The sequence below is a fragment of the Gossypium hirsutum genome, chromosome D08 (assembly GCF_007990345.1).
Source record: "Gossypium hirsutum isolate 1008001.06 chromosome D08, Gossypium_hirsutum_v2.1, whole genome shotgun sequence".
Classification (NCBI taxonomy): Eukaryota; Viridiplantae; Streptophyta; class Magnoliopsida; order Malvales; family Malvaceae; genus Gossypium; species Gossypium hirsutum.
Genome location: NC_053444.1, coordinates 4,313,335 through 4,335,703, shown reverse-complemented (window position 1 = coordinate 4,335,703; position 22,369 = coordinate 4,313,335). Strand labels below are relative to the sequence as shown.

Sequence of the window (22,369 nt, the reverse complement as noted above, 5' to 3'; positions counted from 1 at the left end):
TCTAACATATATAATTTTTTCTAAAATATATTTATTAACAATAAGATTTGAATAATTTATCTTCTTAGTTTTATATTAGAATTATATCATTTATTATCTATCAATTATCAAATTATTTCATCCAACATTAATTCAATTAAAACTTTCGCACCTTATCAATGTTAAGAAACTTAATTCAATTATATCGAATTAAAATAGATAGTCAAGAAGCTATTCAGGTTATTTAGTAATCCTTCTCAAAGTCATCTTTCTTAGCACTTGTCTAACGTATTCAACAGGATTTGCTGGACATTAGTCAATAAAAGTTTAAAAATATTCCTCGTGAAAGGAATCCAAAAGTTAATTATATTGCTAAAGTGGCTTTGGACATCAACGAGGATCTTGATAGAGCTTTGTAATAATTTTATTTGTTCTCACAAAAAAAAACAGAATGCTTAACACGTTTATAATAATTTATACTAGAAACCCTTCTTTCTATGACAAGTCTCCATGATTTTTTTAGAGAAGTTATTCATTGATGGAAAGGGATGGATGTGATTCATGTTGGTAATAGTGAGGACCACTAACAGAAATATCCACGAAAATAACAAGAAATAACAATTTAATGATATCCTCTTAAAAAGGTACAAAATATTAAAATGAAAATAAAAATACTAACACCATTGGATTTGCAAATTATTTAAAATTACATAAGATTCATAATTTATTTAATTAGTGAAATTTGCAATGGCGGCATGTGGCTCGCAAGCCTTAGCACCCGGAGCGGCTTCAACAGCTGGGTGTGGGTCAACCGGCTTGCAAAGCAGCTCTTCTGGGAGTTCACCAATTCCCTTCAAATAGAAAGTGTAGAAAATCTTAAAGGGGAAGACGATTTGGTGGAGTTTGACCTGACCAGAGACACCTTCAAAAATGCCAGATCCACCAGTAATAGCGAGATACGAGTCCTGGTAAGTCAAGTAAGGTCCCTGCACCGCTATGTGACCGTAGTCTCCGAAGTAAAAGCTGAAGATGGCTTCGTAGCGGTCACCTTTCAGTTCGGGTTTATGCTCTATCAATATACACATCCCTGCTGTTATTCCTATCCGTTTCTCCAAATCTCCCCTATATATCTGTAATTACATATATATCAATAACTATTTGGTTAATTCGATAAATTAATTCAGAAAAAAAAACTTACTTTGTTGCTAAAAGGGACAATATCACCAAGTGAGTTAACAGGTTTCTGACTTAAACGAAGGTAAGCTGGACTACCACGATCTCTTTCATTCATCTCATATACATGCAGTTCTTGAACTTTATCTGAAACAAGCACAAAACCCCAGAAATATTAAACATGATCACCCCAAAGTGACAAATCATCAAATCGAAAATATGAATGTAAAAAATGGATGGGTTTCTTTCAGAACTGGGAAAATTGGAAATTATATTTACCCGAGGCGGCCATTCCTTCTTCTTCTAGCTGTCTTTGCTTTAGTGAATTGTGTTTGGAGAGAAGGAAAGTGGAGGATATTGTTGAGAAAATGAGGAAGAGTGGAAGTAGATTTATATAGAAAAGTGGTAACGTTGGTGGACGGTGAAATCACACGTGGAGGGATTGATGGATTTATATATATTTACAATAATAAAAAGTCTTTCCCTCAAAGCAGTCTTCACATGTGAACTATTATTACATGTGAAAAAGGTGGGGTGGCGCGTTAGATTTTGTATATTTTACAAAACACGTGATTTTATTTTAAATAAACAATTTTTTTATTTTGTTTTTAAAATAAATATGATTTTTATTTAAAAAATAATATTTTAATAATAAATAAATAATAACAATATTTTGGCGACACCCTTTTTATAAATTTTTTAGTTTTATATTTATATTTTATAGTTCTTATAATTTTGTTTTATTTAATAAAAAATAGTTAAATTGTTTTATTTTCATATTTTTTTATCATTTTAAAATTTTAAATATTTAAAATAATGAACAAATTGATAAATTTTAATAAAATTAACATAAAAATATTAGGGTAAACTATTTAAATAGTCACTCAAATTTTTTAGCGAGTTCCTATTTTGGTCATCAAATTTATTTAGTTAATTTCGTTACTTTCGTTAAGTCACTCCACTATTAAAACGTATTTGGTCATCAAAAAGAATACATTATATTTTCAACGTTTACACATTATCAACTCGGTAATTATTCTAAATATTAAAAAATATATACTTATAAAATATTAAAAATTTAAAATTATAAAAATAAAACAACTCAATTATTTTTATAAAAATAAATTAAATTATAAAATATAAAAATAAAAAGTACAGGTGAAAAAGGGGTGTGGTCACCACTCTTTTTAATTAAAATATTATTTTTTTAAGTAACGTCATCTAAAATGTTGACTATACCATCTTATTAAAACTTAATGATGCTGTTAATTTACCCACGTGGATGTCACATGTATGTATATATTATTGGTGTGACATTATTTTATTTTATATGCGACGTTAATAATTAATTAAAAAGCATAATGATTTATTTTGTTTTTTATTTAAAAAATGTTTTAAATTTTTATTTAATATTTTATTTTTTAAAACATTTAAATTTGTGTTGTTTGTCAATTTATTTCAAAATGGATGAAAAATTTAATTTTGTTAACTTTGTTAATGTGACATATACATAGATTTTCACACGGATGTCACATAAACAATTATTTTTTCTTTTAAAAATTAAAAATTATTAAAAATAATATAAAATTATAAAATATTTTTTAATGTTTTTAAATTTTTTAAAATTAATTAATTGCTAATATGGTATACATGTGGATTGCCATGTTGATGTCACGTCAGCAAAGTTAATACGCGTTAACTTTACCATTCATTTTAGGATGATTTGATAAACAATGCAAATTTAAAGGTTAAAAGAGATGAAAAATTAAATGGGTAGCTAAAATGATTTTTTTTAAATTGAAAGATCAAATAAGTCATTATACCTAAAAATAAAATTATAAAACCATGTAAATATTATTAAAATTTTTAAAATTATTAAAGAATATAAAAAATTCTTCATTGCTTTGTCAAAACATGTTGATGGATACTTTTAAATATTCGAGAAAAAATGTTTTAGACTGTAATATTTAAATATTAATTATAATTAAATTATGTGTTTTTTCAATGTTATTTGAATTGGATTGGACTGTTTGATCGGATTAGTTGGACTGAGAATCGTTAGGGTGACTAGTCCGAACCGATTAAAACTGATTGAATCAACAATTGAACCAATACCAGTTGAATCAACAAAAAATATATTGATATGGGGTTTCAGAATTAATAGTGGTGAGGGACTTGGGAGAAAGAAAGGGGGCGGGTAGAAAAAATTAAGAAATAAATTAAGAGCTTTTTTATGTAATTTAATTTATTGATTTTAAAATAATTTAAATTAAATCTTTTTTATTACATATTTCAAAATCTGATTATCTTTTAATGCACGTGGCATGAAAGGATTGGTTAGGTCTGTAAAAATAAACGGTGTTAGTTAGATACCTAAAAAAAGTACCAAGTTGGTTTACAGTTCTAAGTTTAGGTACCAATTAAGTCTGAAAAAAAAATTTAAGTACTAAGTAAGTTAAAATTTCAAGTTTAAGTACCTCCACATATATTAACCATTTTTTTATGTTCTTATTTTTATTGTTTTATATCATTTCATTTAATGTCGAAACAACTATTACATATATTGTAACAACTCTAAAGAAAATTCACAAACTGAATTCCATAAATTGAATCAGTGAGATTATGAATAGAAGAATTTATGTATTTAATTTGAAAATATATTAGTGAATGGTCGAGTTAATAAATTGAGAAAATTGTTAATTATAGTATAGGGATTAAATTATAAAAATATAATTGTTATTGAGTTTTAATTTAGAAAATAAATGAGGACTTATATGATAATTCTTTAAGGGGCTTCATGGTTATTTAACCACAAAGAATTCATGGTGAGTGGATGGATTGCCACTAATAATAGTTGGTTTTAACCATTCAATAAGCATTAATTAAAGTTTAATTAAATTTAATAAAGATATTAATCAAAGTATAAATAGGTAATATTAGTGGGAGAGAGAAACATATCACTTTCTCCATTTTGCCATCCTAATTTAGGAAGAACACAAATAAAGTAATTGTGGTCCATAATCAACAAAGGTAAGAAATTTTTTCCTTTGAAATTTTCATAGATTTATCATCAATTAAACTTGATTAAGCTAGTCCACACTTTAGATTCTTCAATTATTAAGTACATGTCAAGTTATTATTATAAGGGTTTGGAGAGATTAAGCTTGAAAATAATAATTCTAATACTCTGTACCCGACTCGATCGTTGAGTCTGAGTTATAGGAGGCCACATTTATAGCCGGAGCAACTACGATCATTTACAATCAATTTATACTATTATATGATTAAATTCAACCAAAACATTCATTCAATACGATATACAATCATATCTGAATCTTACACGAGCTTAAGAAAGCCCTAAAGCTAACCTAAGATAGAAATATGACCAAATTGTAAATAATTCAAAATATAGGATTGACGTCGTGACATGAGGGGGTTCCTTGTTGCGATGCAATATACTGTCAAGCCTCATCGCAACGACCAAAGTTCGATGTCATGCCCTATAAAATGTTTTAGCTGATTTAGGGGCGGTATCAATGTCATGCCCTATAAAATGTTTAAGCAATTAGGTCTTGGAAAACCCAAACAAACTAGGATGAGTATTCAATTAGCAGATAGAACCATTAGATTTCCTAGGGGTATTATTGAAGATGTTCTTGTCAAAATTGATAAATTCATATTCCTATTTGATTTTGTTGTTTTAAACATGGATAAGGATAGTGACGTACCTTTGATTCTGGGTCGGCTCTTTTTAGCATCTACTAGAACTATTATTGATGTTGATACAGGTGAATTAATACTTCGTGTAGGTGACGAAACGATTACACTTCAAGATCATAATTCTGTTAAGACATCTAATGATCGAGATGATTATACGAGTTCTGTTAATATGAGTAACCTTGTAGCTCAAGCTTCTTTGCCGGAAACACCTCAGAAAAACGTGATGGAACCATGTTCCAGTCCATGGGACAGAAATAGAATGACTCATGAAGAACGAATGCTACAAGTCGATGAACTAGATGAGTGGCGGACACATGTCAATGGGAAACCAAGAAAACACGATGAAGAGCCAAAGCGGCACTATGATAAGCATGTAGATAGAACGAACCAATTTAAGGTGTGAGACCAGGTACTGCTAGATAAAATGGATCCTTGAATTGCCACTTCGGAGCTTGATGTAAATAGATTAAACCCCTTTACAGTACTGAATGTTTTCCCATACAGTATAGTCGAGGTAACTCATTCTGAATTTGACACATTTAAGGTAAATAGTACTCATCTTAAACCTTATTTTGGTAATAGAATTGATAACGAGAAAGAGGAGTTTCGACTCCGTGAACCATTGTGACAGTGCGAATACGAGGTAAGTCGAGCTTAGACTTTAAATAAGCACTTCTCGGGAGGCAACTTGAGTGTTAATACTACTAATTTTCATAATTTTATTTCATGATATTTTTAAAACTAATTAATTTTCAAATTTAAAAAAAAAATGTTTCTGACCCATACGGATAGGACACACGGGTGTATCCCAAGCCATGTACACAAAACATGGTTCGACAATGAGTTACATGGCCTGGTGATATGGCTATATGACCCACACGGCTTGGACACACGGGCGTGTCCTTGGTTGTGTGGATCTTGGGACTTAAAATTTCCAAAATTCGATTGTCACACGGTCTAAAATAGTCCACATGACCTGGGCTCACGGGCGTGCCCTAGGCCGTGTAAAACTTGGAGATAATTTTTTTCATTTTAAAATCAAGTCAGAGAGTTACACGGGCAAGACACATGGCAGTGTGCGAAACATGGCCAAGCCACATGGGTGTGTGGGAGTTCACACGGTAGTTCAAGAAGCGAAGAAGGTTGCACACAGCTGTATGACACGACATTGTGTTCCACACGGCCTGGACACACGGACGTGTCTGATGCTGTGTGAAGACTGCGCCTATATTTTTAAAATGTACATGGGCTGAAAACGCCTCACACGGGCGTGTGACACGGCCGTGTAGCCCAACACAGGCCCTTACACAACTATGTCCCCCTTTTAACCCCCAAACCCCCTTAGCCACCATCAACCAATTCTCATCCACCTCTCCGGCCACCGTCATCTTCCTCCATTACCCACGCCCTCTCCTACTTTCCTCCACCCTTCGAGCCACCCCAATCCCTAAATCCCTTACCCTTCCCTTTCCCTTTATTTTCCTTTCTCCCCACTCCAACGTCTCCTCCATTCCCACCATCGTACCTCCTCGCCGACATCGTTTTTATTAGTATTTTGCCCATCGTTTTTATTTCACAAATAAAAATAAAGATGGGTAGGGCTGGGTGATTTATGTCAGTAATAATGACAGCCACTAAGGTAGGTCTATATGTATGTAAAATGCAGACCAAAGGCTAAAAGCCAAAAATCATCCATTGCACAAAAAAGTTTAAAAAGGACAACACATTCATTTCTTTAATTCATTCTAATCTTAAACTCTGCTACAACAAAATTTATACTAAGATCCCATTGACATTGCAGATGATTTAATTAGTGAAATTTGCAATGGTGGCATGTGGCTCACAAGCCTTAGCAGCCGGAACGGCTTCAACAGCTGGGTGTGGGTCAACCGGCTTGCAAAGCAGCTCTTCTGGGAGTTCACCAATTCCCTTCAAATAGAAAGTGTAGAAAATCTTAAAGGGGAAGACGATTTGGTGGAGCCTAACCTGACCGGAGACGCCTTCAAAAATGCCAGACCCACCAGTAATAGCCAGATACGTGTCCTGGTAAGTCAAGTAAGGTCCCTGCACCGCTATGTGACCGTAGTCTCCGAAGTAAAAGCTGAAGATGGCCTCGTAGCGATCACCTTTCATTTCGGGTTTATGCTCTATTAATATGCATATTCCTGATGTTATTCCGATCCGTTTCTCCAAATCTCCCCTATATATCTGTATTTATATATATATATTGAAGATTAATTTCATAAAATTAATTCAGTGAAAATAGAAAAAGAAAGCTTACTTTGTTGCTAAAAGGGACAAGATCACCCAGTGAGTTCACAGATTTCTGACTCAAACGAAGGTAAGCTGGACTCCCACGATCTCTCTCATTCAACTCATACACATGTAGTTCTTGAACTTTTTCTGAAACAAGCACAAAAACCCAGATATATTAATCAACAACATCAACCCAAAGTCACCAATCAATTGACGGGTTTGAATCAAGATTTACCCGGAGCTGAGTTATCAGATGGAATAGCCTGGCTTTTGCAAGTGAAACCTCGCTTGGGAGCTGAGAAAGTGTTGGAGTTTGATGTGAAAAGCTTGTGGGTTTGAGGTAAACAAGGGTTTTTGATGGGCTTGAAAGATGAAGCTGCAGGCAACAAGGAATGGGTGGGTGAAGTTGATCTGATTATCCCAGAAGAAATGGTGGATCTTAAAGCAGACATACTGAGAGTGTGTTTGGAGTGAAAGAAAGTGGAGGAATTTGATGAGAAAATGAGCAAGTCTAGGGACTAGATTTATACAGGAAAGTGGAATTGTTGGTGGACGGTGATTTTTGACACGTGGGCTTTTAGCTTTTGGGTGTACCCAATGACGGTGCAACCATGAATAGTCAAAAGCAGTCTTCGATGTACAGCCGTTATCCCATGTGACGGAAGAACATGGTGCGTTAGATTCCGTATATGGTATAAATACGCCTTTCTCCTTTTTTAATATTTCACGTATTTTCCGATAATTAAATTTAAAGTCTTCGAGGACTGCATTTTACATCCACGTGATTTTTCTTTTAGATTTGGACTCCTTACAATTCGATCTAACAAACGATAGTAATAAATAGTAGTTACCTCATTATGGTTTTTCTTTTACCATCTAACTATGAAAAATTATAAAATAGTCATTCGATTATTAGTAATTTTTTCTTTTTTGATAACACAATTATGAAAAATTACAAAATGACCACTCAACTATTCAATTTTATCTTTTTTTGGTTACCTAACTATCTTGGATTTTTGGGTGTTTCATTTTTTCTGTTAGCCAGCTGTGAATCAAAAAAATTAAATTAAATACTTGAGTAACTATTTTATAATTTTTCATAGTTAGATGATCAAAAAAGAAAAAAAATTATAATTGAGTGAACTATATTATAATTTACCCTTTTAAAAATATGTTTATTTGGACAGGTAGGGGTTTCTTTTTTCTCTTTGAAAAACTGTCCACGTATATTTTGGGCAATGAATGGCTAAATGATGGAAAGAAATTAATGTTGCTCAATGACTAAACAAAACTAGAATTAAATTATTATCAATACTATTATTTTTTTATACAATGTTTAGAAGTACGAAGATAATGTGTTTCAGTGCACTTAAATTCACTTCTTCTTGCACTGGCAACAATGTCGATGCCAATTGAGTAAAGACTTAATCAACATTTATACTATTATTTAAATGAGTGATTAAGTTAGTGAAACGAGTCAATTCGACAAAAAATTGATTAAGGAAATTATTAAAATAATCTTGGTAAGGATTTCTTTAATCCCTCTTACTTTCGAAATTGAGTAAATTAGTCCATCTCAAAAAAATCGGAGTAAATTAATCCTTATCAATTTCGAAAGTAAGCAATTAAGGACAATTAATCATGACGTTAATGTCTTTCGTCAATTATGCATAAATTTGATTGGTATAATAACAAGTTTAATTCTTGATATACATATTTTGCTAATTTTTCTGAAATTAATTGTCTTTAATCACTCATTTTCGAAATTAACAAGGACTAAATTGCTCAATTTTTTCTGAGAGGAACCAATTTGTTCAAACTCGAAATTGAGAGAGACTACAGAGGTTTTTTTACCCACACCAAAAAGAACTTGTCGATTATATTAATCGTATATAGATTGGCATCCTTTAAATCGATTTCATATTAATAAATTCCAAAAGATTTAATAATTAATTCTATGACAATTTAAAGTAAATTTAATAAGAGAAAAATCTCAAAACTATACATGAATTTTGGTTTAATGTGTAAATTTATACATGGATTTTACTTTTGTGCAATTTCATACATGTAATTTTGATTTGATCCTATTCTCACAAATTATTAATACAATTATTGATATAGCATCATTTTATAATTATTTAATATTATCTATAATGTGCAATGGTAAGGCACGTTGCATTTCGGAGAATATAATTTCAAACTTTTGAAATAATTACGAACTCCAAACATAAAATGTAAAAATAAAATGATGCTATATCAATAATTGTATTAATGATTGAAAATAATAAACTCACGTGTATTGTACAATAATACAAAATCTAACGCACCATGTTCTTCCGTCACATGGGATAACGGCTGTACATCGAAGACTGCTTTTGACTATTCATGGTTGCACCGTCATTGGGTACACCCAAAAGCTAAAAGCCCACGTGTCAAAAATCACCGTCCACCAACAATTCCACTTTCCTGTATAAATCTAGTCCCTAGACTTGCTCATTTTCTCATCAAATTCCTCCACTTTCTTTCACTCCAAACACACTCTCAGTATGTCTGCTTTAAGATCCACCATTTCTTCTGGGATAATCAGATCAACTTCACCCACCCATTCCTTGTTGCCTGCAGCTTCATCTTTCAAGCCCATCAAAAACCCTTGTTTACCTCAAACCCACAAGCTTTTCACATCAAACTCCAACACTTTCTCAGCTCCCAAGCGAGGTTTCACTTGCAAAAGCCAGGCTATTCCATCTGATAACTCAGCTCCGGGTAAATCTTGATTCAAACCCGTCAATTGATTGGTGACTTTGGGTTGATGTTGTTGATTAATATATCTGGGTTTTTGTGCTTGTTTCAGAAAAAGTTCAAGAACTACATGTGTATGAGTTGAATGAGAGAGATCGTGGGAGTCCAGCTTACCTTCGTTTGAGTCAGAAATCTGTGAACTCACTGGGTGATCTTGTCCCTTTTAGCAACAAAGTAAGCTTTCTTTTTCTATTTTCACTGAATTAATTTTATGAAATTAATCTTCAATATATATATATAAATACAGATATATAGGGGAGATTTGGAGAAACGGATCGGAATAACATCAGGAATATGCATATTAATAGAGCATAAACCCGAAATGAAAGGTGATCGCTACGAGGCCATCTTCAGCTTTTACTTCGGAGACTACGGTCACATAGCGGTGCAGGGACCTTACTTGACTTACCAGGACACGTATCTGGCTATTACTGGTGGGTCTGGCATTTTTGAAGGCGTCTCCGGTCAGGTTAGGCTCCACCAAATCGTCTTCCCCTTTAAGATTTTCTACACTTTCTATTTGAAGGGAATTGGTGAACTCCCAGAAGAGCTGCTTTGCAAGCCGGTTGACCCACACCCAGCTGTTGAAGCCGTTCCGGCTGCTAAGGCTTGTGAGCCACATGCCACCATTGCAAATTTCACTAATTAAATCATCTGCAATGTCAATGGGATCTTAGTATAAATTTTGTTGTAGCAGAGTTTAAGATTAGAATGAATTAAAGAAATGAATGTGTTGTCCTTTTTAAACTTTTTTGTGCAATGGATGATTTTTGGCTTTTAGCCTTTGCTCTGCATTTTACATACATATTGGCTGTCATTATTACTGACATAATCACCCAGCCCTACCCATCTTTATTTTTATTTGTGAAATAAAAACGATGGGCAAAATACTAATAAAAGTTTTTTTTTAATTATTGAAATAGACTCGGTAAAAAATTAATTATCGGAATGGCTTAATTTCCCAAAAACATATTCAGGTCAGCGCGTTATCAGGTGACAAAGCATGAAAACGCTTCCTTTTGTCCACGTGTCCTTGAGGGCGCGCTTTGCGTCCACGCGGACAAAGCTCTTCCTTGAGGAAGCGTTTTTCCGTGTCGCTACAGTACAAAAGGTAAAAAAAATCGCCGTTGGTACCCCCCAACGGTAAAAAAAAAACTATAAACCCCCATTTCATTTTTTTCACACTTAAATCCTTTTTCTCAAATTCTCTCATATTTCTCTCTAATATTCTCTCAAATTCCTCTCAAATTCCTCTTAAAGCTCTCTTTAATTATTAAAAAAAAAAGCTCTAATTTTATTTTTTGAATTTTTTTTAAATCATAAAAATTTGATCGTGTTAGCAATAGCCAGTGAATTAATTTGTCTCGATAACAAGCACATGTTCGTAGAACAAATGAAAATGGTAAGTGTTAAATTTAATTTTTAAATATTATTTAAGATTTTTTTCATTTATGCAATTTTAAATAATTTTTATTTTATTATTTCTTATAAAAGTCTGTAGATCGGATATTGCAATGCTATATCCGTAATATGCATGGTCCTCCATCACCGTTGATAGAGAATTACCTGCGGGAAGCGGATTTTTGGCACGTGGCGACGGTAGGCTGGGGATGCAAGTTGGACCCGAAACTCATTAGTGCGTTGATAGAGAGATGGAGACCCGAGACACACACATTCCATCTTCTATGTGGAGAGTGTACTATCACGTTGGAAGACGTAAATTTGCAATTGGGATTACCGGTGGACGGGTACGCAGTCACCGGGTCTGTTCAATCTAGTGATTGGGGAGCGGTATGCTACGAGCTTTTGGGCGCTATTTCGGAGAATATTAACGGAGGTCGAATCGAGATGGGCTGGTTACGAGACACATTCCCGAAGCCAGATGATGATTCTACCGAACTAGAAAGAATCCGATATGCTCGGGCATACATTCTTGAGATAATTGGAGGTTATCTGATGCCGGACTTGTCACGGAACCTTGTACATCTGAGATGGCTGTTGAAACTCGTTGATTTTAGAGCAACTAGTAAATTTAGTTAGGGGTCTGCCGTGTTGGCAACATTGTACCGGGAGATGTGCGAGGCAACACGACCGAATAAAGTGAAAATCGGAGGTTGCCTATCACTACTGCAGTCATGGGTACGGTTTCGCTTTCCATTTTTACGTCCTCGAGTAGACCACTCATATACATTCCCACTCATAACGAGGTAAATTTTATATTAGATTTTACAATTATTACGTAGATTTAAAATATAATTGTATGCTAAAAATTTATTTAATTAGGTGGAACCATTCGGCAAGTTATGCTCGATTACCTACCTCTCTTGAAGATATACGGCTTCTATTAGACCAACAGTCGGAAGCACAAGTAAGTTTTAAATAAAATAGATATACATATTGAGATAGTCGATTCGTATTTAGTATTTAGTATTTAATATTATGTATATAACTAATCTTTCCATAATGTTCATATAGTTTCAATGGACACCATACGAGGATCCGACAATTCGGGCAGTAATTCCGGATGAATACTTCCAAAATCCGAACGCTTGGCATGTGAAAGTCCCATTGGTCAACTTTGCGATCGTGGAGATGCACCAGTCGGACAGAGTATTACGACAATTTGGATTCCGACAACCGATTCCCGTGGCACCTGAGGTATTGGATGATCATCACAGAATTGACTTACGGCAATTGCATACGGATTGGCCGAGATTCTGGTCACACTATATCCAAATGTGGGAAGATCGGTATGATTATATACCTACTCGGGAACCGATCATCGTTCCAAAGTTAGCGTGCGTGCCGGAATACATGCCATGGTTTAGGATCCATGGCAAGCCGTATTTACTATCGGAAGAGGAGAGACAACAGCAATTGCGTGTCCAAAGGGAACGACATGGCCCTTTAAATCCAAGAAAAAGGGACGACGACGCAGGCGCATCAACAGCGCCCACACAATCACCAGACCAACAACAGCACCGACACAGTCACCCGACCCAACACTTCAACCGACGACACTCACAGCACAGCCTTTTCAGATGATGCCAGGTGCGTATCCTAGCCCTTTTATGTATCCTAACCCTTATATGTTTCCTTCTTCTTGTCCTAGGCAGGTTGGAGTCAATGGCCTGATTCATCTCCATTTTCGATTACGCCAAGTAGATCGCCGATCTATAGGCCACCGTTGCACGAGGGATCGTACGAGGGGTCATCGGGGAGCTCTTCTTTTTACCAATCCCCATCACCTTATGGGTTTCAAACACCTTCGTTGTCGATGATGCAAACACCTCCACAGTCACTATTCTATCAAGGTGGGTCATCCTCCCAACACCGACAACCAGATCCCTTATCGGAGGAACCATAATCCCCCCGGAGCAACCACAACCCCTGCCGGAAGCTAGACAAAGGAGGAATCCAGCACGTAACCGTTGACGACCGCCATGTGGCACTGAATCCGGCGGGCATGGAGATTGATTTTTATTTTAATATATTTGTACAAACATTTTGAATATTTTTATATTATTTCATATAGTTAATTTACTCAAAAACCCTAAACCCTAAACCCTAATCTAATTTTTTTTAAATTTATAATTAATTTACTCAAGTAACCCTAAACCTTAATTATTTGATTTTTCCTTAAAAACCCTTAACACTAAACCCTAATATGATTTTTAAAAAAATTATAATTAATTTACTCAAGTAACCTTAAACCCTAATTTAATTGATTTTTTCCTTAAAAACCATAAACACGAAAACCTAATCTAATTTTAAAAAATTTATAATTAATTTAATTAAGAAACCCTAAATCCTAATCCCTTATTTATTTAATTTTTTCTTTAAAACCCTAAACTCAAAAACCCCAAAACCCTAACCCAAAACCCAAAACCCAAAACTCTAACCCTAACGCAAAGACACGGGGAAAACGCTTCCTCAAGGAAGCGTTTTGTCCACGTGGACACAAAGCGCGTCCTTGAGGATGCGTTTTCTGTCCACGTGGAAAAACGCTTCCTTTCCTGCTTTGTCACCTGACAACGCGCCGACGTGGATGCGTTTTCAGAGAAATAGGTCTATTCCAGTAATTGGTATTTTGTCCAAAAACGATTCTACACTAAATTACACGGAAAATTTGAGGGATACAAAGAAAATCTAAAGCTTTTTTTGGAGGGTGTCCAACAATTGTAAATCTTCTTTATTTGCGGGGTCAACTTAGCTAAATAATTCACGTTTTCTTGAAACAATATACAATGTATTTTTCTTATCAGAACAAAATTTGAAGTCTTCGAGACACTTTGATATATGACTTTTACACATTTTTATTCTTTAATTATATATATTTTGAAAAAAAAGTTTCCAATTATATTGAATATTTTTATTAATTAAATAGTAATCCACATGTGGCTTGCTTATTCATTCCCATCTCCAGTTAGTATAATGTAACGATTGGCTACCTTAAAATTTTCAGATATCAACTTAAAGAAAAATGATCAAGTTTAGTGTATATTAAGCCATTAATTTATGTTTGATAGTAATAGCACTAAAACCAAGTATTAAACACAGATGAATTTATTTTAGTTTATGTTTAATATTTGGTTATATTATTATAAAACTCATAATAATGTTGTTTTTCAATAGAAACAAATACTATTTTAGTCTATTAATTCCAAAAGGTTCAAACATTAACTCCTCTGAAACACAAACACTAAAAACTGACACGATTTTATTTAAATCTGTTTAAACAAAATAACTGAAAATTAAAAAATTTATGACAACCTACACTTGTAGATAAAATGTGCACCTCGTCATCCATGTTTTCCGACGCTTTTAAAAAGCATCGATGACGAGGTGCAACTATTTCACTAATTTTTTAGGCATAATATTCAAGAAAAAAAAAACCCCTAAATCAATTATTTTGAATTGATCTTGTCAAAACATAACCTGAGTGCTCTGACCAATCCCAAGTGCCAAGAGCCAGTCCTAATATAGATATCTTCATCAAAATGCTGCAGGCTTCAGTGCCAAAGATTGTGCATGCTGCTTTATATCCCTATTGAATTTAGAGAAAATGAAGGAAATAATTTCAGGGGAACTGGTTTTAAATTAGTTTTAAGTGAGAATTGGCTTCAGAAAGGTCGCAAGTTGGATCTTACCTGCACCGTGGTACGTTGCAGTTGGACTCTTTGCAACTTCTGGAGTGCTGTCTCAGTATGAACCATATCTTATTACAGTGTTTACAACCTCCAGCAGCTCTAACAGTGCACACTTTTGAATGGAAGAATAGCTTTTTCATAAGACGGCAATCGGGGTGGGAGCAGTGATCACATCCAGAGGCATGCAACAAAACTTCCAGCAGTTTCTGTTAACACGCATGCATGATTTTGACAAAATAAAATATCAGATTAGGGACATCGGAAACCAGAATTTATTAGTATTTATGTGGAACAAACTTCCTACCGATAATCCCTTCTTCAGAGTCTCTCTATTCTTGGCCGAGGAATCGACAGCAGAAGGATGCAGAGACAACTTATGAACATGTAAGGAACAACCATGTCTGTGATAGCATGCAGCACAAACAAAAAAATCCGAACAGGTCTTGCATTGCCAGCACTGGTCTAGTGGTGTGTCTTTGTCACAAATACAGCAGGTAGTTTCAGCAAGCAATGATGTTGGATTGTGAAGGTAATATAGGATCATCATCGAGGAATGCTTGGCCCGACGAAGCGTGTCGAACTGATAGTTGTTCTTCTGACAGAACAACAAAAACCTATACCTATTTTCAAATAAACCACTATCCATGCTGGCATCATTATCATCGGTATCATAAGGAACATCCACCATGATCTGTAAAAAGAGACACAGTTGTACTTAATTTAGATATATGCATTAAATATTGCAAATTCTTAGTAATTAAGGTAAAAACAAATGGTTAAAAACGGAATTTACCCTAGAGAGTGAATGTTTTTCCCCATTGCATGAAGTGTGAGTGGAATCCTTGTAGACATATTGCTCTGCATCATGGCACCTGAAAGATGGCATGAATTAAATAGACCAATGCATAAAACATACATCACTAGAAGCAGCGCAAATAGCAAAGCTGGAAAGAGTATGATAACATTATGAGAATGCTAATTATATTTAAAGAACGAGAATAAACAAACACAGACCACAGCATACAGAATTGCCACAATGATATACTTTGATGCTTTAGTTTTAATATGTATCCCAAGATTCCATTGAAAAAACTTAAGGCATATCATATTATAGGTTTATATTATCAAATTTACTGCCAGACAGTGAATAACCATCTAAAAGTTAGTGTGTTCAGGCTACTAGCCTACTAATAACTTGATGCCTAAATGGAGCTCTGAGGAGGAAATATAGTGCCAACCAGAAGTCAACAAGAAAAAAAATGCATAAACACTGACAGAGCATATTCTAATAAATAAGAGGATAAAGAATGATTACCTTCCACAAAGCTGAAAGCTTTTACACATACGGCAAAACCATCGCCATCCATCTAATATAGTTCTATGGCAGCATACGCAGACAAACTGCAGATGGGCAATGATGAAGTCCTCCTTCATAGGTAAAATATTTTGGCCCAGCTAACAAAGCAGGAAGAAAAGAAATGAAATAATTAGTGACGATCATAGTTGCATAAGAAAAGAATTCAATAGAAAGCTATACTAAACAGATTTAAAATAGTATGTTTTCATAATAGAAACCATCACAATGATTTAATTACAATTTTCCTTCATGTAATTCCAGTCTGCTCAAAGGAATAGACAAAAAAAATAAGGCTCCTTTTATAACATGAAGGAAAGTGGACAAAGAATGTGCCAAAAACCATATGAGAGTAAAAACTAGAGGATGGTTTGTAAATTTTTACCTTCTGCATCAGCAGAATATCCTTAGTGGCATGACCTGGTGGATTTGTGTGTCCCATGGCTTTCAATGTTCTTTTTGACACAATTTTCTTATTCTTTTTTGAGTCTTCTCCACTTGCTTTCTCGATATGCTTTATCACATCCTCAGCAGCACCAGACCAATAGTCGCCATCAAAATATGGCAAATTAGCTGCTGTGACCTTGGAGTTGTATTGCCCGGTGGAGAAAAATTGATCATATAAGTTAGTCAAACCAACCACTATGCCCATTTTAGCAGCTTTTAGTAGCATGGTCTTATGCCTGCACTCACATAAAAGCTGCTGTCAAGATATATATACAAACAAGGAAACACATACAAACAGATACAAAGCAACATGCACACACAAAAGACATGCATGTATAAGAGATATGTGACAGGGAGAGAGAGAGAGAGAGACCACTGCCGCAGCTTATCAGACTTCGGTATTTTCTGAATCTCTGGGTGGAAATAGAAGATATAATCTTCTCCTTTCGTAGGTGGACAGGCCCATATGTAGCAGGTTGCAAAACCCCGTTTCTTGCAGTAATCAAGGTATCCTATCTAAAAATGGAAACAGAACAGAAAAGCAAGAAAAATCTCAGGATCCAACTATAACAACTAACGAAATTTGAAAAGCTACAATAATTAGAGCAGAAAACTATATATTATACCATTATTTCATGATAAACAACAGTTCGAAGAGGTTCTCCACTAGCAGCAGCAGTTTCTGTTTCGGGCCTAAAATACTTAACAGAATCAAGATATGAGATATAAACACAGCGTTGATTTGGTTGACTGCATTCTGCACCAAACTCTTGGGCGTACATGATAAAAAGGCATACATCTGCCCCATCAATCTTCTGAAACAGAAGAATAACCTGAAAAAAGAAAAATGATCATGGTATAGTAAAAATGACAAGAATCTAGAGAATGATCCAAAAAGAAGCAAATTATAGCTAAAGGAAAACAAACACAGTTCTCATTAAGACAGTTTGGTAGAAATCAATCTTTTAAGAAACCTCAAGGTCAGGGCCGCATGTTAAAATTTGGGAATACCAAGTTACCTTCAAAACATATAATAATTTCAAAAGATATCTCACCTTTGACTTGTATGGAAATTCAGCAGGGTAATTCCCATCCTTGAGTATATCTAAAAGCTTCTCATTCACTTTTACAAGTTTCTGAGCAGATAACACCTCTCTGACAACAAGACCTTCTACTTCAGGAACCTAGTGAATAATAGAACGTCTATTGTCAATGAAACAGCTAAATTAAGTACGAATAACATTGTGCAATATAGAAAAGATGTAGCGGTCAAAAATGAAAACCTCACTGCTGAAAATGAAAACAAAAACGGCTTAGGAATGAAACACAAGCAAAAGGGCAAGGGAAGAAGAAAAAAAATAGAAATGCCTAAAACTATTGGTTTACATGAATAAATTCATATTCGAACGAGTATACGTATATGTGTATATATCTTTCACCTTCTAATATTAATGTAAGTTTTAAAATGGGCATCTGACCTTAAACCAATTTAGCAAAAGGTGGATCTTTCCAACCTTCCAATATTAATAGAAATCCAACCCTTGATTCATGACCGATAACAAAAGAACGATTTTATGTACATTAGTTCCAAACAATGCTGCTACAAAAATGAGTACATTACATTCATACTTTCAATCTTACCTCATCAATGCTCATTCCTGTATCCTTTGCTTTCTCTTCTCTGTTTTTCTGAAGGCACCTAAACAGTCTTTGCTCTAAGTGGTCACTAAGCATGGTTGGCGGCAGATCTTTTGCACCGAAAACAGTCTTCACCAACGGGGGCTTATGTTCTCCATTTTCAATTTCTTCTAAGCAGCATTTTGGGCAAAGGAAACAGTCTTTTTTCTCCTTATTTTTTTTCTCATTAAAGAGAGCACATATCTGGTGTTGCCAAGATTTACATTTATCACACTGAACCCACTGCAAGAACACAACATTACCAAGTGAGTCTTTCATCAGTTTGAAATTCCAGGAATATGAGATAAATACTGTGGATTAGCCTGCCTACCCATTCTTCTGCTTCCTCGTCATTGATCTTTTTAATCAGCTTTGCCTTGGAAACCAATATCCCAGAAGTTGTGATACTCTCAGACCGAGATAACTTGTAGCATGAGGAACAAAGACAATATCTGATACCATCTACTTCAGGAATGCTGTAATACTTTGCACTCCGTCTGATACGAGCACAACATGATGAACAATATATTGGTGCAGGAGCAAGTGAAAGCTTATCTGCTCCACACAACTGGCATGAGTTCTTACTGTCGACATTGACTCTTCTGTTTGCCCCTTCTTTCTTTCCAAGATCCTATTTTAATAAGAGAAGACAATGTCACCTTCCCAAGCAAATGCAAAGTCCATGCTTTTGTAAAATGGGTATCAGCAGCTATTATAATATGACAACCAACTTCAGGAAGATAAAATACTCCGAAAAATATTAACACAACAAAAACCAGCTACTGCCAAAATGATTGAACAAACTCGTGCAGCTCTTATGCAGATTTGTTAAAGGAAAGGGTTTGATTAAGATTAAAAAGGTTCATACTTCATTATATAAAATGCACGCAGCAATGGAATATGGAAAATTAAGAGAAAGCACTATGACAGCAAGCAGAAAATGGCAGCTACCTACTGCCCTTACCCACCCATTTCAAACTTGTATGGAAGGAATTTTCAAATGTTTCAGGGGTTTCAAAAGAGACAAATTGACATGATGTTAGATGCATGCTGACAGGCACTTTAGTTGAGGTGTGGCTGCATATGTTATAAAGTTATTTATGCGCCTATCTATTATATTATTTTCTCCAATGAGATGTTTGAATGTGTGCAATTATGCGTATCCTTCAATAGCATAAGTTCTATCCTATCCATGTTTAGTCAAGTTAAAGCATTCTAACAGCAATTTTAAGTAGATTATTAAAGTAGGATATCCATTAATCAAGACAGCACAAAATGGAAAATAAAAGCAATAAACAACAATGAAAGCACAAACCTGATCAATACACTCTCTAAGACTTGATATATGCTCCTTGATTTGCTGTGCTGTGAAATTTTCTATTAAGGACACACCTCTTTGTTTTAGACTCTCCAACTTAATTTCCTTTCTACCATTTGATTTTTGGGCAATGAGCTCAGTTTTTGTTGCTAACTCTGCCTGGGTGGAATTAGCCCTGGCTTCTGTTTCTCCCTCTTCACAACCAGCTGCAAGTTCTTCAGAGAAGCTGGGCAAAGCATTGATTTCCAAATTGTTAAAGTGGTATCTTGCATTATCTGCATTGTCAGTAACATTTATGAATCCAATATCCTCTTCTCTATGACTACAAACAGGATCAGTTTCCACCACTTTATAACCAGCGATAACCACCTCTGGAGGACCAGGAAAATTTTCTGCCACATCCTTATCCATCTCTTTAGCATTTGAAGAATCTTCTGTAAGCTTTGACATCAATTGAACGTTCTCCTCCTCCATTTTCATATCTATCTCTTTAGCACTTGGAGAATCTTCCATAAGCTTTGATATCAATTCGATGCTCCACTCCTCCATATTATGACCCATCTCTTTAGGACTTGTAGAATCTTCTATAGGTTTTGGTAACAATTCAATTTTCATCTCCATAGTCTTATCCATCTCTTTAGCTACTGTAGGCTTTGGTAACAATTCAATGTTCATCTCCATAGTCTTGTCCATCTCTTTAGCACTTGTAGAATCTTCTCTAAGATATGGTAGCAATTCAGTGTTCACCTCCATATTCATACCCATCCTGTTGGCAATTGTAGAACCATCTAAAAGCTTTGGTAGCAATTCAACGCCCACCTTCGTAACCTCAGAATTATAAGATACAGGAGATTCTGAAAACTGCACCATGGGTGGAAGCTCGGCATAACTTGGTTGAACATGCGATGGAGCCATTGTATAAAACATACCATGACAAGGAAAGCAGGGAGCGGTAGGATTTTCCAGCTTCAAACGCTTCAGGAAAGGTTGCATGGCTTCTGAACTACCATATGTGGGCTGGCCAGAGTCTCCACTACCAGTAACTCTTAGAAGACCTCCTTTTACATGTTCAAAGTCAGGACGAAATGTATCAACGACAGCATTATACCGAACAGTGTTGCAAATGTCACATCTAGCATCATGACAACCATCATAATGGGATGCAAGTGAGAAGAATTTGGTGCATCTACAGACATATTGACAGCAGACAGTCGAATGCATATAGTTGGCAAAATAAGCCGGAGCATCATTCCCCGACAATGCCGCTGAATTCTTGTACTGGATATAAGCAAGTAAAACCTTCCGTTGGATAGCTCGATTCAACCGATTAGTAGCATCTGCCAGCGGTTCTTGTAAATAAAGCGGAGGAAGATAACCATGGTTCGCAGCTTGTTCAGTTACGGGACAAAATGATTGATTCTGTCCGGCGAAAGGAAATCTAGCATCAGCCACAGATGGGTCATAATATGTAGAATTCGACATTCTCGGTCTCACGGGAAGCCATTTATTAGGAACCATCTCACCCCAACTTGCAGTCCAAGTTGGAGGACTCCTTATTTCCAATCAAAATTCTACACAGTGAATATTACCAACGTATCAGATATTCAGATTATCACAAACAAACAAACAAACAAAGAAAACACTTGGTTACTGAACAAAGTTTCAATTACAAGTTAACCTTTTTTACGAAGCAAATTGGTAATTAGATATAATAGAAACCCCAAACTATAAAAAGTTTATACAAAAATAAAAAAAAAGTCATTTAAGGTTTCAAATGGCGGCGGAGAAAACGATAATAGTTCCGCTTTTTGCTAAACCGATATCATAAGAAAAAGTTTACTCCTAAGTAAAACGAAAACAGAAAATCAAATATGGAAGTGAAGCAGATAACTCAAAATCTCATTACTCAAGTAGAAAACTTCTAGTTAAGTTTAGTGATTCGAAGATTCCCTTATCTAACTTTGTCTTCTATGGGAAACTTAGAAAGCAAGAAAGAGAAGGAGAAAATATGAGGAAAAGAAATATGAAGCTAGTTGAATTCAATTTACGTAGTTTATGATTTTATATTAAAATTTGGGGTGATATTTTTCATTTAATATTTATTTATATTTTTTATGAGGTTACTTTGGTAATTATAATATTTTTAATAAATCACTTTTATATAATTAACTAATAATGTAAATGCTTTTATAATTTTATATGTTTATATTTGTTGCTTTCCAAAAAATTATATATTTATATTTGTTAATATGCGATTAAATAATAAATTATTATTTAATAATTAAAAATGGTAATCATTTCTTATTTGGTAAAACAGTAATGGAGAGGATCTCAATCCGTAAAACAAATCTCGTTTTTTGTAACGTTCATCGCCGAATATTTTAAATTATTGGTTCCGGTTCAATTTATCAGTTTGATTTTAATTAAAAGTCATAAAAAATTGAAAAACAGATCAAATCAATTCAATCAGTTTTTATTCTAACTTAACTGGTTCCG

The 22,369-nt window shown here is 34.5% G+C and overlaps 5 protein-coding genes across 5 annotated transcripts; 2 read left to right on the top strand and 3 right to left on the bottom strand.

Moving 5' to 3' along the window:
* Positions 1 to 574: 574 nt before the first annotated feature.
* On the bottom strand, positions 575 to 1,585 carry LOC121220211 (allene oxide cyclase, chloroplastic). Its single transcript, XM_041099582.1, has 3 exons — positions 1,432 to 1,585; positions 1,178 to 1,299; positions 575 to 1,109 (listed from the first exon to the last, which is right to left on the bottom strand). The coding sequence occupies exons 1-3, from the start codon at positions 1,442 to 1,444 to the stop codon at positions 708 to 710; spliced, it is 537 nt and encodes a 178-aa protein (XP_040955516.1). The 5' UTR covers positions 1,445 to 1,585; the 3' UTR covers positions 575 to 707.
* Positions 1,586 to 6,547: 4,962 nt separating this feature from the next.
* Positions 6,548 to 7,634, bottom strand: LOC107916775 (allene oxide cyclase, chloroplastic). The gene is made up of 3 exons (XM_016846148.2): positions 7,364 to 7,634; positions 7,154 to 7,275; positions 6,548 to 7,080 (listed from the first exon to the last, which is right to left on the bottom strand). The coding sequence occupies exons 1-3, from the start codon at positions 7,578 to 7,580 to the stop codon at positions 6,679 to 6,681; spliced, it is 741 nt and encodes a 246-aa protein (XP_016701637.1). The 5' UTR covers positions 7,581 to 7,634; the 3' UTR covers positions 6,548 to 6,678.
* Positions 7,635 to 9,618: 1,984 nt separating this feature from the next.
* LOC107916790 (allene oxide cyclase, chloroplastic) lies at positions 9,619 to 10,707 on the top strand. Its single transcript, XM_016846166.2, has 3 exons — positions 9,619 to 9,891; positions 9,980 to 10,101; positions 10,175 to 10,707. Exons 1-3 carry the CDS (start codon positions 9,675 to 9,677, stop codon positions 10,574 to 10,576), a joined length of 741 nt encoding a protein of 246 aa, XP_016701655.1. The 5' UTR covers positions 9,619 to 9,674; the 3' UTR covers positions 10,577 to 10,707.
* A 1,509-nt stretch (positions 10,708 to 12,216) lies between these two features.
* On the top strand, positions 12,217 to 13,473 carry LOC121220210 (serine/threonine-protein phosphatase 7 long form homolog). Its single transcript, XM_041099581.1, has 2 exons — positions 12,217 to 12,295; positions 12,403 to 13,473. Exon 2 carries the CDS (start codon positions 12,520 to 12,522, stop codon positions 12,970 to 12,972), a length of 453 nt encoding a protein of 150 aa, XP_040955515.1. The 5' UTR covers positions 12,217 to 12,295; positions 12,403 to 12,519; the 3' UTR covers positions 12,973 to 13,473.
* A 1,151-nt stretch (positions 13,474 to 14,624) lies between these two features.
* On the bottom strand, positions 14,625 to 21,355 carry LOC107908561 (histone acetyltransferase HAC12). The gene is made up of 12 exons (XM_016835771.2): positions 19,871 to 21,355; positions 18,887 to 19,186; positions 18,520 to 18,798; positions 17,934 to 18,062; positions 17,505 to 17,711; positions 17,252 to 17,394; positions 16,817 to 17,114; positions 16,393 to 16,532; positions 15,871 to 15,949; positions 15,382 to 15,768; positions 15,078 to 15,283; positions 14,625 to 14,974 (listed from the first exon to the last, which is right to left on the bottom strand). The coding sequence occupies exons 1-12, from the start codon at positions 21,353 to 21,355 to the stop codon at positions 14,923 to 14,925; spliced, it is 3,705 nt and encodes a 1,234-aa protein (XP_016691260.2). The 3' UTR covers positions 14,625 to 14,922.
* Positions 21,356 to 22,369: the final 1,014 nt, after the last annotated feature.

What these genes read in the sequence shown, in the direction of transcription:
- LOC121220211 (XM_041099582.1), bottom strand. An exon ending in TTGTCCCTTTTAGCAACAAA is followed by an intron (nt 1,110 to 1,177) that starts GTAAGTTTTTTT and finishes ATGTAATTACAG; the next exon opens with ATATATAGGGGAGATTTGGA.
- LOC107916775 (XM_016846148.2), bottom strand. Translation starts at nt 7,580, where the DNA reads ATGTCTGCTTTAAGATCCACCATTTCTTCTGGGATAATCAGATCAACT. An exon ending in ATCTGATAACTCAGCTCCGG is followed by an intron (nt 7,276 to 7,363) that starts GTAAATCTTGAT and finishes TGCTTGTTTCAG; the next exon opens with AAAAAGTTCAAGAACTACAT. An exon ending in TTGTCCCTTTTAGCAACAAA is followed by an intron (nt 7,081 to 7,153) that starts GTAAGCTTTCTT and finishes ATATAAATACAG; the next exon opens with ATATATAGGGGAGATTTGGA.
- LOC107916790 (XM_016846166.2), top strand. Translation starts at nt 9,675, where the DNA reads ATGTCTGCTTTAAGATCCACCATTTCTTCTGGGATAATCAGATCAACT. An exon ending in ATCTGATAACTCAGCTCCGG is followed by an intron (nt 9,892 to 9,979) that starts GTAAATCTTGAT and finishes TGCTTGTTTCAG; the next exon opens with AAAAAGTTCAAGAACTACAT. An exon ending in TTGTCCCTTTTAGCAACAAA is followed by an intron (nt 10,102 to 10,174) that starts GTAAGCTTTCTT and finishes ATATAAATACAG; the next exon opens with ATATATAGGGGAGATTTGGA.
- LOC121220210 (XM_041099581.1), top strand. Translation starts at nt 12,520, where the DNA reads ATGCACCAGTCGGACAGAGTATTACGACAATTTGGATTCCGACAACCG.
- LOC107908561 (XM_016835771.2), bottom strand. Translation starts at nt 21,355, where the DNA reads ATGTCGAATTCTACATATTATGACCCATCTGTGGCTGATGCTAGATTT. An exon ending in TTAGAGAGTGTATTGATCAG is followed by an intron (nt 19,187 to 19,870) that starts GTTTGTGCTTTC and finishes TTATTAAAATAG; the next exon opens with GATCTTGGAAAGAAAGAAGG. An exon ending in ATATTCTGCTGATGCAGAAG is followed by an intron (nt 16,533 to 16,816) that starts GTAAAAATTTAC and finishes CTGCTTTGTTAG; the next exon opens with CTGGGCCAAAATATTTTACC.